We start from the raw sequence: 15,901 nt of genomic DNA on the forward strand, positions 1-15,901 counted from the left end.
GAAGAGTGGGCAGCTGGGAGGCAGCACACCAGGAGTCATGTGACTGGAGTCATGTGACTACGCATGTCCATCACCCTCTGGGTAAATCTGAAGAATGGGAGTTAGGACCAAGGCCCTGCTGCTCCTGCTCTGCCTCTCACAGGACTACCCTGAGGATGGAGAATCTGTGAAGGCTGAGAGAGGGCTGTGAGGAGTATGAAGCGTGGTGGGATCCATGCCACCCGCTGGTCATGTGAGCCCACCGTTCCATGTGCCTCCAGTTATGCTAACCTTCCTGAAGACCTGAGAGGGAGAGGGCACGGGGCAGATGTTGGTTTAGCCAATGCTACATGGACAGACAGGCAGGTGGGAAGTGGCAGCGCCATCTTTCCTGGGCTCCAGCCAGCAGGCTTCTCCCAGTCCTGAGCTGAGACCTCCGCACTGAGCCTTCCGCAGCCCCACGCACCCGCTGAGACGAGAAGGACTCACAGCAGCAGCAACCAGCTCTCCCTGTGAGGCTCACCGTGCTAGTCCCCTCACATAAGTCCAGCAATGCACTCCTCATGGCAATTGTATGTGACAGCTGGAAAATGGTCAAATTATCCCCACAGGAGGCTTGGAGAGGACACAGCTTTTTTGCGGCGAAGCAAACTCAAACCTGGCTCTCTGCTTCCGAACCACCAAGGAGGCAGCGGGCAACAGGGGCCTGACCCAGAGCAGGCGGCAGCCAGCACAATTCAAGGGGAAGTAGCCATTTTTCAAAAATGGAGGAACTAGTCTCCACCCTGCCTGTCTCATAGGAGGGTGACAATATTCCTGATAAAGGTGCTTTATAAACTGGGAAGAGCCAGTTAAGAAAGAGGCCTAGCGTTTTTCTGCTACAGAGAATTCTACTCCTGTGAGGAGTCTGGTTGCTAAAAATACCCGTCCGTGTTCAGGAGTCATTTCCAAAAAATTTGGTCCCGCAGACCCAAAGCTACATTCACCCCCAAATGCTGCGTCCTTCCCCAAACCCTTCCGTGCCCCCATCTGGCATGCAATCCCCTCTCAGCCCACCAGAGGGCAGCACATGACACCAGATGACCAAGGCATGGGCTCCGTTCCCTACAACCATCTACCCAAGTGGCCTCCGAGGCTCCTGGAGCAGAGGGACCAGGGAAGCTGCTTTTAGTCCGTGTGTGTGTTCCCCTATTACTACTAGTTTGCTTTTGTACATTCACCACGAACCAGGTCTGGGCTAAGCTCTTCACATGCACCATCTTGTTAAATCTTCACACCAAATCTATGAAGTAAATATCATCTCCATTTGCAGGTGAGGAAGCTGAGGCTCAGAGAGTTTAAGTAACTTGCTCAAGATTGCAGAGCTAGTAAGAGGCAGAGCTGGGGGCTGCCTTCAGGGCCTGTGCAGCAGCCGGATTGTCAACTACCTGGTGCCCAGCAAGGATGGAGTGGCCCCGAGGTCACCACACTCTGCCTCCTCTAGGCCTGGGTGCTGTGTGGACCATAACTACCCTCATGGGCAGGGGACCAAGGGCAGAGTTGCTACAGGCCTCTGCGTGTCCATCCCTGCTCTGCTCAGAAGTGCTCCTGGCTAGGCCTGGGGTCTACACTAACACTGGGTGGTCTCTTTCCAATACTGGCCTCTACATGTGCTCTGTGAAAAAGCACAGATTCCATGTGTGTCGAAGCAGGATGTCACCACCAGGGGCAACCCCCTCATCCATTCATTCACTCAGTTGACAAGGTTCTAATGGACTGCTACCAGGTACCATGCACGGTGCTAGAGGTAAGGAACTGAAAAGGCACAGTCCATGGCTTTAAGGGGAAACAGACAGTAAAGTGCAACACAGTGTGGTAAGTTCTACTGACAGAGGCAGGAATCTCATGAAGAAGAACAGTAATATTGACATTCTATTGGGCTTTCTCAATGTCTCGGGCATTATGATAAATGCTCTCATTCACTGAGTTGGCACAACAGCCCTACAAGGTAGATGCTCTAGTTATGCCCATTTTACAGATGGAGAAACTGGAGCCCAGAGGGGCTGAGTAGTTTGTGGGTGGCGAAAGAGCTAGTCTGCGGCAGAGGCAGGGTTTGAACCATGACACTGGTGACTCCGAGAACTCTGGGGACACCAAGTGGCATCCTCACCAGATGGAAGTGCCCAGAGTGATGAGGTCACTCACCCCAGAATCGGGGCCAAAACCCAGAGATGGAGGGGGCAGGTCCTGAAACTGGATACCTGTGGTGACTCAGCCACTGCCCATGCAGTCCCTGGGTTTACACCATCCACTGAGGGTTAGAACAAGGAAAGGCCTCGGGTCTCCTCCTAGGTGGCCTCACCTTTTCCAAAGCTTGCATTTCAAATAAGTCAGCATCACCCAAGTCAGTACCATCAGCTCAGACCCTTCACCTGCTCTACAGATCGTCTCATCTTCGGGCGCATCCCACTTGACACGCCCTAACATGCTCGGTGCCTTCCCTGGCCCCTATGCGCCCTCTGCTCTCCTTTCCATGCCGCCCACCTCAGAGAATGGATCCCCGTCCAGCTGTCCATCATCCCCATCTCCACTCAGCGACCACGTCCTGCCTCTCTCAAACCCACCCACTCTCTTCATCCCCACTGGGTTTCTCATAACTTGGGCCCCCCTCACCTCCTGCCTGGATGATGCCACAGCCTCCTGTTGGGTACTAGACCTTGTTCATCTCCATTCTGTCTCCCACACTGCAGCCAGAATTATTTTTTAAAGCAAAACTGATCTATAGTTTCTCACACTGAGCCCCTTCAACAGCTTCCCACTAACCTTATAAAGTTGAAACTCACCTTGCTTCCTGCCCCGCCCCTCCCCTCTGTCCTCAGACATGCACTGCAGCCACTCTCACGCCTCTGAGTTCCTTTCACACTCGGTGTCCTCCCCTCTGCACTTGCCCTCTTCCTTTCCCTCACCTGGCCTGTCTGCTTCGCCAGCTCCTACTCATTCCTCAGGCACTGGTTTAGACCAGGGTTGGCAAACTTCCCTGTGAAGGACTCGATAGCAAATATTTTAGGCTTTGTGGGCCATGTACTGTCTCTGTCATTCCTTCATCTTTTAAAAAAAATCACATCCCTTTAAAAATACAAAAACCATTCTTGCTCACAGACCATATGAAAACAGGCCACGGACTAGACTGGGCTCGCAGCCAGGGTGTGCTGATCCCTGGTTTAGACATCAGTTCCTTCAAGAAGTTTTCCAAGGCCGCCTGGCCCCATGCTGATTTAGGTGCCCCTACCTATGTCCCTACGATATTCTGTACTTGTCTGCCTGCGACAGAGATAATTAGATGTTGGCCAGGCTCCATCCTCTCTTCATCCTGCTGGGCTCCCAGCCTTCCTTACTGTTGGGTGTGGTCCAGTGACTGAGTTCCGGCCAGTGAAATACGGGAGGTAACGTGTGTCACTTCCAGGCTGGCCCATAAAACTCCCTGCATCCACTGCTCCATGCTTTACCCCTGACTGGGGATGCAGATGACCTCACGGTGACCTTGGAAGCCACCTGATAAAGATGGCACAGCCATTCTTAGCCGGGATTTCAGAGTATGCAGCAATCCCTGCTCCTTCCTTCCCCTACTCACCACACACACACACACACACACACACACACACACACACACACACAATGACTTGGAATCTGCTGAACTGTTACGTGGAAGAGACAAATCAATTTCCACTGTGCTGAGCCATTGCATGTGTGGGTCTGCACCTGGCCTATCCTAACACACTCTCATAGCACTTATCACAACATCTGTAAACATTTTCATGTCTGAGGAAGGATGGGGACCTTGTTCATCGCTTCCTCCAGTGTGCAGGCATCTAGCATGAAGCATAGCATCCTCCCAGGTCACAGCTGGGATCCCATTGATTGGCGAGCCCTTGGTCCCTGGGCCTGGTGGGGCACATATTGCAAGGCCAGGAGCCCAGGGGCGAGCACTCACCTTCTTTGCTCACACCCAGGCAGCCCTTCAGCTCGGGCAGCGAGATGACCTTGTCCTTGTTCAGGTCACAGTAGTCGGTGAAACGCCGGGCGCATTTCTTGGGCTTGGCTTTCTTCTTCACGTAGCGCTTGAAGGGCTTCATCTCCCGCTTGTTGATGTCGTTGCTGCTGTTGCTGTCCAGCTGGCTGAAGTACCAGTGCACCACTCGCTCCTCCAGGGTGTGGCTGGGGTCCGGCTCTGAGAACCTGGGCCACGGGCAGACACCCCCACCCCAGAGAGCACGGCTCAGATGCCGTAGGAACCATCAGCCCCACCAGATTCTCTCCCGTAGCTCAGGTGGTGGGCTGCGGGCAGCCAGGAAGACATGGCTCCTCCAGCCAGAGACCTCCCAGACCCGCTCAGCCTGCACAGAATTAAGGCATCCTCTCCAGCCTGAGTCTCCAGCCTGGATGGCTCAAGTCCAGTGGGCGACTTTATCACATGAATCTGCTTCATTTTCTACCATAGCCGTTCTTGTACAAGATGGGTGCTCAGATATATTGGCTGGACTTAACTCACCTGAGAAAACCACAGCTTGGACCTGAACTGTCCTTCTCCTGGCCTAGTGTTCCCTGCCAGACAAGCTGCTCTTCACACTTGAACATGTATGAATGTGGCTCAAATGCATGTGACTATGGGGAAGGGTGCTCCGAGTGGGTACCACACCCCCAGGTCCCGGGAGGGCTTCCAGAGTGGGAGGCGCAGCCCCTGGCCCCAAGCTGCTCACTGGCTCGGCGACACAGAGCCCCGGACAGGAAAGCAGGCAGGGCGAACTCGGTGTGGAGTGTGACGTTCCTGTGGCCCATCACTGTCAGGTCCCGTAGGCACTGAGAGAAGGCCGTTAGGGGGGACACAAGCAGAGGTTCTAAACTGGCCATCCCAGGCCTGCTAGAGGCGAGTTCACAGAGAAAGTTGAGCTAGGAGGTCCCGGCGGGCCTGGCGCGCCACATGCTAACTTGAAGGCCAGCGGCTCTGCTGAGAAGCACCGGACCAGAGGAACCACGACAGCCTGCTGGTGTGTGCGGCACAGCTGCGGGCATGGCTCACAGCCACAAACATGTGGTGACCACACAGTGACACTGCCTGCACTGTAACCACACACGCGGCTTACCCCTCGTTTTGGTCACTGATGCCTCATCTTCTCCCCAGAAGGACTCCGGGTGCTAGCTGATATTTAAAACTTTGAAAGCCAGTGATTGGTCTATTTCAGGGGGACACCGAGGTCTCTGACCAGAAGGCCAAAGCCTCGAGAGTGAGTATGGATACAAACAGAGTTTCTAAAACTGGCCAGTCCCAGACTCACTAGAGGTGAGTCCACAGAGAAGCTTAATGGCAGGAGGTCAGGGGTGGGCCCAGGCCCTCGTGTTCAGACTCCTGGCCAACCTTCCCTTGGCAGGGGGCGTAAGACGGAGCCTGGGAGTTCCACACATCCAAATACTTCGTCTGCAGGGCGCTGGGGCAGACAGGTAACCACCATGCGTCAGAAGCAAGACCGAGGGGCTCCCTGCTCCAAAGGGGTCCTAGCTCAGGGGCTCGGGGCCCGCCAGAACATTCTGCAGCTGAGCCTGGCAAGAAAAATATTCAGGGCACTTGCCAATGCCTTGGGGTTCCTCGCTGGGGTTTGCTGAGTTTTCCAGATGGGAGGGGACCACCCTTAACCCCTCCCCTATGGACAAGCCAGCAAACTCCCTCCGCTTCCTACCCCCAAGTGACCTCAACGTTTAGGGAAAAAGAAGTTTCATTACTGCTAAATGCCCAGTCCTCATTAAGTGGATTGCAGTCTTGGGCAGGCCCCCTGGGCACCCTGGACTGATTCCAAGAGAACGCAATTAGTGGATCTGCCAGCGGGACCTCATCCTGACAGGTTTAAGGCGGGAGGGCCTGGGAAGGTGGAGGCACGGGCTACCTCAGGCTCACTGGGAATCCGCTCGTCTGTCCTGGAAGCCAGGCTGGGGAGGCCTTCGGATCAGGCCTGCAGTTATTCAACGCGGAGCTCAGATTTCTGTCTCTGCCAGTACAGACACCTGGGTGTCTATTTTACCTGCAACATTCATTTTCAAGCCTGCCCCTGCAGGGTGTACCAGGTGGGCAGCAGAAAATTCTTTGTCAGGATGCTCATAGTGCAGGGGAGGGTGGCCAGCTCCCTGTGGAGCCCCTAAACTCAAGGGAGGATCCACGGTAGAGGAGCCCCAGGAGAGGTGTCCCAGTTACTCCCACCGGGGGTTCTCTAGGGCAGCTGGGGCTGGGTAGGGCCCTCTGGCCAGGGGACCATGAGCGTCCCAGGCAAAGGCAGCTAACCTTTAGGCTCAGCATAGCGTAATGTCTACCTAGAGGCTGGAATAATAAAGTCTCAGTCGCTGAGACGGGAAGGAATGAGGTCATCCCGCCTGGACGCCCTGCCAGGAGCGGCTCGCTGCCTCCAGCATGTGTTCCTGGGGCTCCCGCCGGCCCAGTTCTCAGCACCTCCACTGACGGAGCGCCCTGCACCTACCTTTGGGTTCGTTTGCAGCAAGAAGCCTCTCTTCTCACTTTACAACTCCTGAGAGTTCCCTCCCATGCTGAGAGTTAGTCATTTTGCTCCTGCTCCCTTGTCCCTCCCTTTCTTTTTTAAAAAATTGATTTCAGAGAGAGATAGAAACATCAATGATGAGAGAGAATCATTGACCAGCTGCCTCCTACATGCCCCCTACTGGGAATGCAGCCTATAAAACGGCATGTGCCCTGACCGGGAGTCAAACTCTGACCTCCTGGTTCATAAGTCACTGAGCCACACCGGCAGGGCTCTCCCTCCCTTTCCTCTGACTCTCCTTCCTGCCCTGTATCCCTTGTCCAGAGAGCCATGTTCCTGCCCTCCTTGCTCCCCAGAACCTCAAGCCCGGAGCAGCCATGCCTTCCGACTGCTGGCCTCCCCTGGTCTGCCTCCTGACCTGGCCCCTGGAGGTTCCAAGGACACTTGCAGAGGAGAGGCCTCTGTGGTCCCGTGAAGCAATGCCCCCTTCTCTCTGTCACACTGACACAGCCCCAGCCTGCCTGTGGAGCCTGAAGGTCCCCCTCTTTCCTCCCTCCTCCCAGCTGGTGTAGGACTCTCGGCTCTGAACTTCTTTGACCTCCAGACGCTCACACTCCCCGTCAAATACAGAGCTCGGCTCTCCACAGGAAGCAGCAGCGCTAAGGTCCTGCCTTGGAACCCAACGCCTTGTCCAGGCCAAGCTCCCAATGCATTTAAAACAAGCATTTCTTAGCTTTGGGAGATGGTGGACCCTTCTGAGAACCCAGGTAAGCTAGAGTCCCTCTCCCTAGGAAAACGCACACACACACAGGACTCAGTAGATTTTCGGGGTTTATTGGACCCCCTAAACCTCGTCCAAGGTCACAGACTCAGGTAAAGAACCCTTGATTTACAGGGAAGGAGATTCTCACCACACCCCGAAGAATGTTTAAGCATGAACCTTCCAGAAGAAGATGGGGTGAGACAAAACATAGTAACACAGAAGGATTTCGGGGTAGTTTCCATATTTCCAACAAAACATAGTAGAAAAAAGAAAACTCTGGAGGCACCTGGTTTAAAACTATGTAAATCAGGTTTCTGGCTTCTTAACAGCGTTAAGTCCCAGGCCTACCAAGCGTCACAAGATTTAGTTAAAACTGAGATCGGCTGAGCGTCCTGGGCCAGCCAAACCAGCCGTGGGCACAAGTGGAAGACAGGAGGCCTCTGTTAACTAAGGGGAGCTAAGGTTTTCCCAACAGAGCGAGGAGGGGGCCAGGAGGGCCCCTCCCAGAGTTTCCAAGAATCTCTCAAGTGGTCTTGACTGGAGCCCTTTCCATCATAGTTAGGCAAATTTACCCCAGCCTCCAGGCTATACCCTACTGAGACCTCCCCCCCACGTCCCCGCCCCCCCATGCTCTTTCAGCTTTCTATAGTATCCTTTCAATACTTTGACAACTTGCACTCCCAGCTCTAGGCTTATACTGGCATCAAACTTTGAACCCCTCTCTCACACGTGCACACATGATACCCACTGGAGACCAGGACTACTGGAATTCAAAGCTGGTTAGACGGGATCCAGGCATTCAAGGGTGCAATGGTCGCTTCAGATCACTTAGCATCAATTTGCTGGTCCACGCCACAGCCTCCCTACAGGTAAAGTCCCACTTCTACCAAAAGGGACCATTGGGTATGTAGGGCATTCAGGTATCCTTGGATATGGTGGGAGAGACACAGTGAAATGCCCTGTCTCTGGGCTGTTTAGGTGGCTGTCCTGCTGACTCCTGCCTCCAGGGATAAGGAAACCCGCTAGAGCCAGAGGCCCCTTGACTGGCCTCCAAGAGTCTTCTCCCAAGTGGAGAGGTGGCAGGTGCCACCCTTCTGCAGCACTTTCAGTTTTGCTTCTGGGGCCTGAGCCCTGCCAGGCCTTGGCTGCAATGCACAGCTGGAGAGCCAGCCCCATTTACTAGTACCACAAGGAAACTTGCTTCGGCCAAGATCGTGGGCCCAGTTCTGCTGCCCCAAGCAGTTTTATAGAAGGTGAGGTGGGACGGCCCGGAGGCACTGGCCAAACCAAACAGACCAACTGAGCTGCATCTGGCATTGGGGCCAGCCTGGCCAGCTGTGCGGGAGGGCGGGGCTGGGAAATGCCAAGTCAGCCACATTCCAGCCTCTTCCTGCAAGGCCATCAACAAGTAACCACACTGGGCAGGAAGGAGGAAACCACAATAAAGACAGTCTCTCCTTGAGGGACCACAGAAGGCCCAGGAGGCTCACATGTCCCATCCCACCTCGCCACACAGTTGCCTTTCTCCAGGGTGAGTGAAGAAAGGACTCAAGCACAGTCCTCCAGCTGGGATCTCAGAACTCTGCCTTTGGGACTGATAAAGGCTAATTGGGTGCCACGGGAGGACTGATCTAAGGGAGAACTCTGCTTCGTGAAGCCCTGGTGGGAAGGACCAAGATGATAATTCAATCATCCAAGATGCCTTCATTGAGAACGGCTGCCATGAAAAGACACTAGGCCAGCCCCTCCCATGCACCAGCCACAGACGGTTCCAGGTCACCCATTCTACTTATTTTTAGATTTGGGTGGCACTGCTTTCCCTCTAGGTCAGGCAAGCAGACCAGAAAAGGAAGTAGACATCTCTCTCTCTTCCATTTCCTACATCTGAGAAGTCTTCAGATCCTATCGATCTCATTCCTAAAGCTTCAGTACATCACCCCTTCCCCATAGCTGTAGTCCATCCTTCCTCACTGTTCACACTGACCATCGTGTAGCCTTCCTGCCCCAACTGGCTGCTGCCCTCTTTGCCTTGAATCACAAGACCCAGCATGATCTGGACACCGCCCAACTCTGCCGCCTCATCTCCTGCCTGGCCACAGCCTGACTCCCAATGTAAGCCATGCTTCTTGCAATTCCTTCCACAAGGACCTACCTTGTTCATAACTCACTACCCCTGTGGCCCCCTCTGCTAGGATGCCCTTACCCCTGGTCCATTTAAGTCAGAGCATTTTCCCATTCGTAAGAGAAGAGGTGGCTCCAATGTCGCCTCCTGTGTAAAGCTTTCTCTCACATGCCCTCCCTCCCCGGAGTCCCTGCAGCACCTTATCTGCCTCTATTATTATACTGACTTTAAAGTGCAACCACGTGATTAGCTATCTCGTCTTCCAGGAGCTCCTCCAGACCAAGGGCTGTGCCCTTGTCCCCGAATGTCCCCAGAACCCAGCACAGAGCTTATATGAGGGGAGGGCAGAGATGTAAGAGTGTGTGCAAAACTAAAATCTCCATGCCTGACAGGTGGGCTGGGAGGGAAGACACCCTGTGTTCAGCACTGTCCAGCATCTCTCCTGTCCCTTCTTCCACTGTCCCGAGTAGGACTGTTTCCCACTGGCCTCAGCTGATGTCCAGCTTTAACTGCCAGACCCTGAGCGGATGCAGGAGAGCCCGGATGTGGTTTCCTTTATGCTCATGTGTGCGTCAGAGAGAACTCAAGTGCTCTGTACTCCCTCCTTGTTTCCATCATATGCCATCCTCCTTCCTGCCATTGAGGACTATCACTCCATGTATCCACTTCTGAGACCAAGAAAAAAGGCCTTATCAAGACATATTTATCAGACAGTGATCCTTCCACCTATCCATCCATCCTTCTAGCTGTTTAATCATTTAGCAAACATTTATTGAGCACCTGCTATGGGCCAGGCACTATTCTGAATTCTGGGAATAAACACAGCAGGGAAGAAGGCAGAGAATGCTCCTCTCACAGAGCTTACATTTCCATCTAATGGAGTGGCACAGATAATAAACAAACAAAACAGCAAAATATCAGATAGTGGTAAGCATTAGGCTGAGAATTAAAAAGAGGTGTTTTGATGGAGGGTGCCCGGCAGCTCCTGCAGACTGGGTGGTGTCTGAGAAGGGATATTAAAATGCACCAGCAGGGGCCAATCCCAGGAAGACAGAAATCACGGTGCTGGGTTTTCCCCAGGGCCCTACAGCTCCAGGCTGAAGGAGCAACTGACATGGAGGCCCCGGGCAGGCAAGAGCTTGGCCTAGAGGAACTGAGCAGGGCCAGTGGCTGGAACATAATGATGGGAGGGAGAGGAATGTAAGAGGAGGACTGAGGCCACAAAACCACCCTGCAGAGCCCGCTCAGGTCAGCCAGGGCTCACTCTGAACACCATGGGAGGATCTGGGAGGGCTTCCACCCAGGAAACTGACACCCCTGGCCAGCTACCTCCCTGTATAACTGCGTCTTTCTCTTTCTCTCACCCCAGCCACCTTCCTTGATTTCTAAACGATTTCTTGGTCCTTCTTGTTTGTCTTTTGATTGCAAGTTCAGCCTCTGGGTTACACAACTACCAAATGCAGCTCAAACCTTTCTTTCCCATCAAAACCAAACATGGATAAGCTATATGAGCTTCAAATGTAAAAACATGCCAGGAAAGCATATTTTTACAATCTTCTCCCAACTCTATATGGCACCTAAAGGAGAGGTAGTTTTTGAAAGTATCCTTTCCCTATTAAAAGCATTTATACACTTCTTAGTTTTTATTTTTTGTAAAAATCTCTTGGCCCACGATGTGAGAGTAAGATATCAGTCCTAACCACTCCTGGCAGCAGGGTCCACCTGCTCTCTGGGCCCCGAGCGGCCCCTTCCTTATCTGCTCACAGGTCCGGTCCTTTCCCAGCCCTCATCCTGCCTGGAGCAAGACCACGGGGTCCCAAGGTCTGGGCCCCCAAGGAAGCTAATGGGGCGAAGCTTGAGGTCTCATCTCCTTCACACTGAAGCTCAAGTGCCAGGCGGCTCCCTGAGCGGTTGTGGCTTCACATCGGGACTGCCTCAAGCAGCAAGCACATCAGCTCCTGAACTAAGGTGGTTTTGGCCCCAGGAGCATCCAATCCCACTGCACAGAACCCCGTGGAATTATCAGGGACCAAAAAGGCACCTGGCTCCTTCCTTCTGAGAAGACAACGCAAACGCTCTGTCCTCCCGCCCTGCCCTCCCTCGTTTCATCATATGCCATCCCCCTTCCTGCCATTGAGGACTACCACTCCACATATCCACCTCTGAGACCAAAGTGCTGGAAGTCTCCAGACCTCCCTGGACTTGCCTGTAATCTGGTAAGTACAAGCTACAGATAAGCAACAAAGAATAGGGAGGGGCTTTTTGATGGAAGGTGGGACAAAGCAGTCTCAGAAGGACTGACCGTACTCAAAACCTCCCCACTCCCTGACCCCACTCCCCAGCCCCAGTCTCCACAGCATCTGGATTGTCAGGGGCCCCAGGTTCCCCACTGGGCCCAAGTCCTGCTCACAACCTCACCTCCCACCTCCAGTAGGCGCTGCTGAGTTAATGGCCTGCACCATGTCCGTGGTGAGGGCATCCAGTAGGCTGGTGATAAATTCCATTTTCTTTCCTTCCGGACAGCCTGAAAAACAAGGTGAGGTTTGAAGGCTGACACAAGGTAAATAATCAAGTAAACAGTTTCCTCGGCGACCACCATTTCCCAAACCTCTCCCAGTCCTTGTCCAGCCAAATCCATTTTGGGAATGGTTTACCGCTCAGATGGCTCTCACAAACCTCCGCAGTTCCTCCACCTGCAGCCCACAGAGGACCGTCAGACTACATGGATAGTAAGGCTTTCAATTGCTTTCATCCCACAAACTTTTGCTGTGTGTCAACTCGGGCACAAACTTTTGCTGTGTGCTAACTGTTAGGGATCTAACACAGGGCTATAGTGTCCTCACCCTTGTGAAGTTCTGGTTGGGGAACTCAAGCTAGTTCTGGTACAGTGTGGCCAGCGGTCTCTGCAGGCCAGAAGCAGGTGCTAAAGGCACACAAGGTCAAAGTTGACTCAAACAGACCTACCAGTTTACCTATCCAAGAACCTCCTCCTTTTTTTTCGCTTCTCTTCTCATCCAACTTAGGTGATAATGATCAAATCTCCTTTCTAAATGCTCTCAAATCCTTTGTTTTTCCTCTCCTCCTTTGCTCTGTGTTCCAGCAAGACCCAAAGCATGGGTGAACCTTCTCACGGATTTGCTCTTTCCAAGTCGACAGCCATGTAGCTCAGGATTGCTAGTGTGCACACCACCACACAAATGGGTGTCCCTGTCAATTCAATGGGCCCTTGACACTCCCTACACAGTCTTCCTTGGTGACTATTTCATTCTCTTTTCTTTGCAAATACTGCAGGTGTCAGTATACCTTCTTTGCAAATACCTTTTCAGAGAAGCCGAAGACTCTGAAGTAGGCTCTCCCTGCCCTTCTCACAGCACCGTGCCCTTTCCCTTCAGAGTTCCTGTCACTGCTATTTGTATGTTTGTATTCATTTATTTGCACACTCTCTGTCACCTCCACTGTGTAAACCTCATGTCAATTTTTGTTGTTGTTAATCCTCACCTGAGGAAATTTTTCCATTGAGAGTGGAAGGGAGTGGGGGGGGGGGGGAGAGGGAGAGAGAGAGAGAGAAACATCAATATGAGAGAAACACATGCTTTGGTTGCCTCCTGCACATGCCCCAACTGGGGCCGGGGGTCAACCCGTCAGCCCAGGTATGTCCCCCTTGACCGGAAATTGAACCCAAGACCCTTCAGTGTGTGAGCTGATGCTCTAACCACTGAGAAACACTGGCCAGGGCCCACGTGTCACTTTTTAAAAAATATATATATTTTATTGATTTTTTACAGAGAGGAAGAGAAAGGGATAGAGAGTTAGAAACATCGATGAGAGAGAAACATCGATCAGCTGCCTCTTGCACACCCCCTACTGGGGATGTGCCCGCAACCAAGGTACATGCCCTTGACCGGAATCGAACCTGGGACCCTTGAGTCCGCAGGCCAACGCTCTATCCACTGAGCCAAACCGGTTTTGGCTCACGTGTCACTTTTAATCATGCAATGATACTCAGTGCCAGGCACACAGGAGAATCCCAATTCATGTTTGCTGAGGAGATGGCTAGAAGGAACTACCCCAGCCTCCACAACTCCATTCTTGTAACAGGGTGACTTCTACGCACCTCACTGGGAAACCCCAGACCTTCAGGAGCCTCTGTTGCCAGTTCTCACACTGGGGTCCTGATGGGGAATGGGGAACAGGGACAGGGAATTGGAAGGGGGGCCCAGCTCTCACAATCACGGGTCCCAGTTTATGCTGATTAAAACTGGTGTTTCAAGCCACCAATCTGTAGTAATCTTCTCGTAACTCATTAGCAGAGTACTCTATGAATAAGGGGAAAACCAGCACAGAAGCCATTTAGAGGTCCTGGGCCCCCCACCTGCGTGTCTTGTGTCATAGCCCAGTGACAGTCCTGGGCCCCCAGGGATCATCGCAAACACACTTGGCAAGGCAGGCGACAGGCACTGCCCACATCCCCCAGGACAGCCCCTCCCTGAAAGCTGTCTGCTCTTCGCAGCCCTGGGGAAAAGGGTTCACAGCACCCAGAACGTGGTCCCAGTCACCACAGGATAGAGAAAGGGCTATAGAACTGCAGGGTCAGGATCGTAACCCAGTGATCACATGTTACAGATGAAAAGGTAAGGGCCAGGAGGAGAAACAATGTGCTCAGGGGCACAGGACTAATTAGGGGCAAGTCCTGGACTGATGCAGATCCCACAGCTCCTGGCTCCGTGCTCCCAGATGCCCCTGTCCAGCACGCCTGCTCCATCTCACAGACAGGAAACAGACCTCAGGAGGGAGCACTTTGCATGCTGAGGAGGGGATACAGAAAAAGGTGAGGTGCCAGCAAGGGGCAGCGCCATCTCCCACCTGGCAGCTCCCTGTCCTTGAAGGGGTCATCCACCTCCGTGCTCTTGGCCCTGGCGTCGCTCTCACAGCTGGGCATCACGTAGCTGGGGAGAGAGATGATGCGTGAGGAGGGGACTTCAGCCACTACTGCAGCAATGATCTGTGCTGTCGGGAAGCCTGGAGCGCCCAGGGCTGGCAGGGAAGTACCCCCTGCCCTGTCCAGCAGCCTCACTGAGCAACCCCAGCATAATGTTCCCACCGAGACGTGTCCTTTCAATCGTTTAAGCATAGAGATGGCACCGTATGTCTGCACACGGGATCTTTTTTGATCCATAGAACCTAGCGACTCAGGCAGGGCAATAGCCTTCTCATCGGTGAACGGGTTCAGAGAGGCTACCTACTTTTCCAAGGTCGCCCAGCATCCAGGACCCAGATCTCTCTATCGGAACCTCATCTGCCCATGAAGGGAGGCGCTGGTCCCCCAGTGCCTTGATTCCCTCACCCAGGGCAGTGAAGTTGGGAGGGGCTGGGGGCCACCCAATAGGAAGCTGGTTCTCTTGCCCCAGGATCCACCCGGAGGGACTTACCGTGTGGAGGTCCCAGGCAGCGGGCGCCCCGTGTCCACCAGCACACACCAGCAGTAGCCCGTGGACTGGTGGCACTGCACCGGCTTATAGAGCCCCCCCGGGGCGCACTCTGGGATGACAATGCCCTCCCGGGGGTTCTGCCGGGCCTCCTCCAGGGCACTCTGCCTCTCCTGGTCACATGAGTGGACTTTCTCTGCAAAACAAGACACAGCCTGTGGCTACTGTCTCTCCCGTGACTCATCATTGCTGCCTCCATGCAAAGACCCAGCCTGGTCCCAAGGAACTGACAGCTTGACTGGTGAATCCGTAGGAAGAGCAGAGCGGTGCCTCCAGCCTCCAGCCTCCAGCCTCCAGCCTCCAGGGCTCATCAGCATCCACACCCAGGAGGCTCCAGCCAGGGACTTCAGCGCTCCTTACCAGGGCGGTGGTTTGCCAGGGGCTGGGGTCAGAGTGGCTCCTGCTGTGCACTGTCTGCTGGCTCGGGGAGCTGACGAGCAGAAGCAGGAATGCCTGCGTGTGTGGACTCTCCCAAGCCCAGACACAGCGGGACAGAGCCACGGGCCGCCGGCCTCGGCGGGAGCCATGCTCAGTGCCCAAGAGGGGCAGACACGAGGCCCCACCCGCTCCTTCCCAGCTCCAACAAGGCTGGACAAAGGAAGCTGACGGGACTTGCTCCTATTACACAACTCTGCTTCCAGCCAGTGGGAGGGAGCAACGGGCCCACGGGAAGGTGTCTGGACTCCGTGGCCTGGGGAACCGTGAACGTGTCTGGACACTCACACTTGGCTTCCCTGGAGCCAGGCCCGGGCTGAGGCGTGTGCGCCGCCCAGTGCCAGGAAGGCCGGGTCAGAGGGCCTCAGACCCACACGGCCACGACCTGCAAATCCCACCCTGTCAACCAGCCAACCCACCTCCCTTCCCTTTCCTGGTTTTCTTTTGTTGTTATTATTGTCGGGCTGTGCTTCGTCTTGCAGTTATTAAAAATAAATAGCATTGGGTTTCTTTTCGTGTTATAAAGAAATATTTAAAAACCCATAATCCCACCAATTCAATGCTACCTTCCCTAGATCTTTTCTTATGCACATACACA

The 15,901-nt window shown here is 53.8% G+C and overlaps 1 protein-coding gene across 1 annotated transcript in view; it reads right to left on the reverse strand.

Annotated features, from left to right (window-relative positions):
• Nucleotides 1-15,901, reverse strand: part of SMOC1 (SPARC related modular calcium binding 1) — a 135,672-nt gene that overhangs the window by 1,299 nt on the left and 118,472 nt on the right. Inside the window, exons 8-11 of the mRNA XM_054715470.1 lie at nt 14,812-15,004; nt 14,246-14,328; nt 11,801-11,906; nt 3,950-4,194 (exon numbers count right to left, since the gene is read on the reverse strand). Coding sequence (XP_054571445.1) covers nt 3,950-4,194; nt 11,801-11,906; nt 14,246-14,328; nt 14,812-15,004 — 627 coding nt within the window. The remainder of the gene's footprint in view (nt 1-3,949; nt 4,195-11,800; nt 11,907-14,245; nt 14,329-14,811; nt 15,005-15,901) is intronic.

The sequence above is a fragment of the Eptesicus fuscus genome, chromosome 5 (assembly GCF_027574615.1).
Source record: "Eptesicus fuscus isolate TK198812 chromosome 5, DD_ASM_mEF_20220401, whole genome shotgun sequence".
Lineage (NCBI taxonomy): Eukaryota > Metazoa > Chordata > Mammalia > Chiroptera > Vespertilionidae > Eptesicus > Eptesicus fuscus.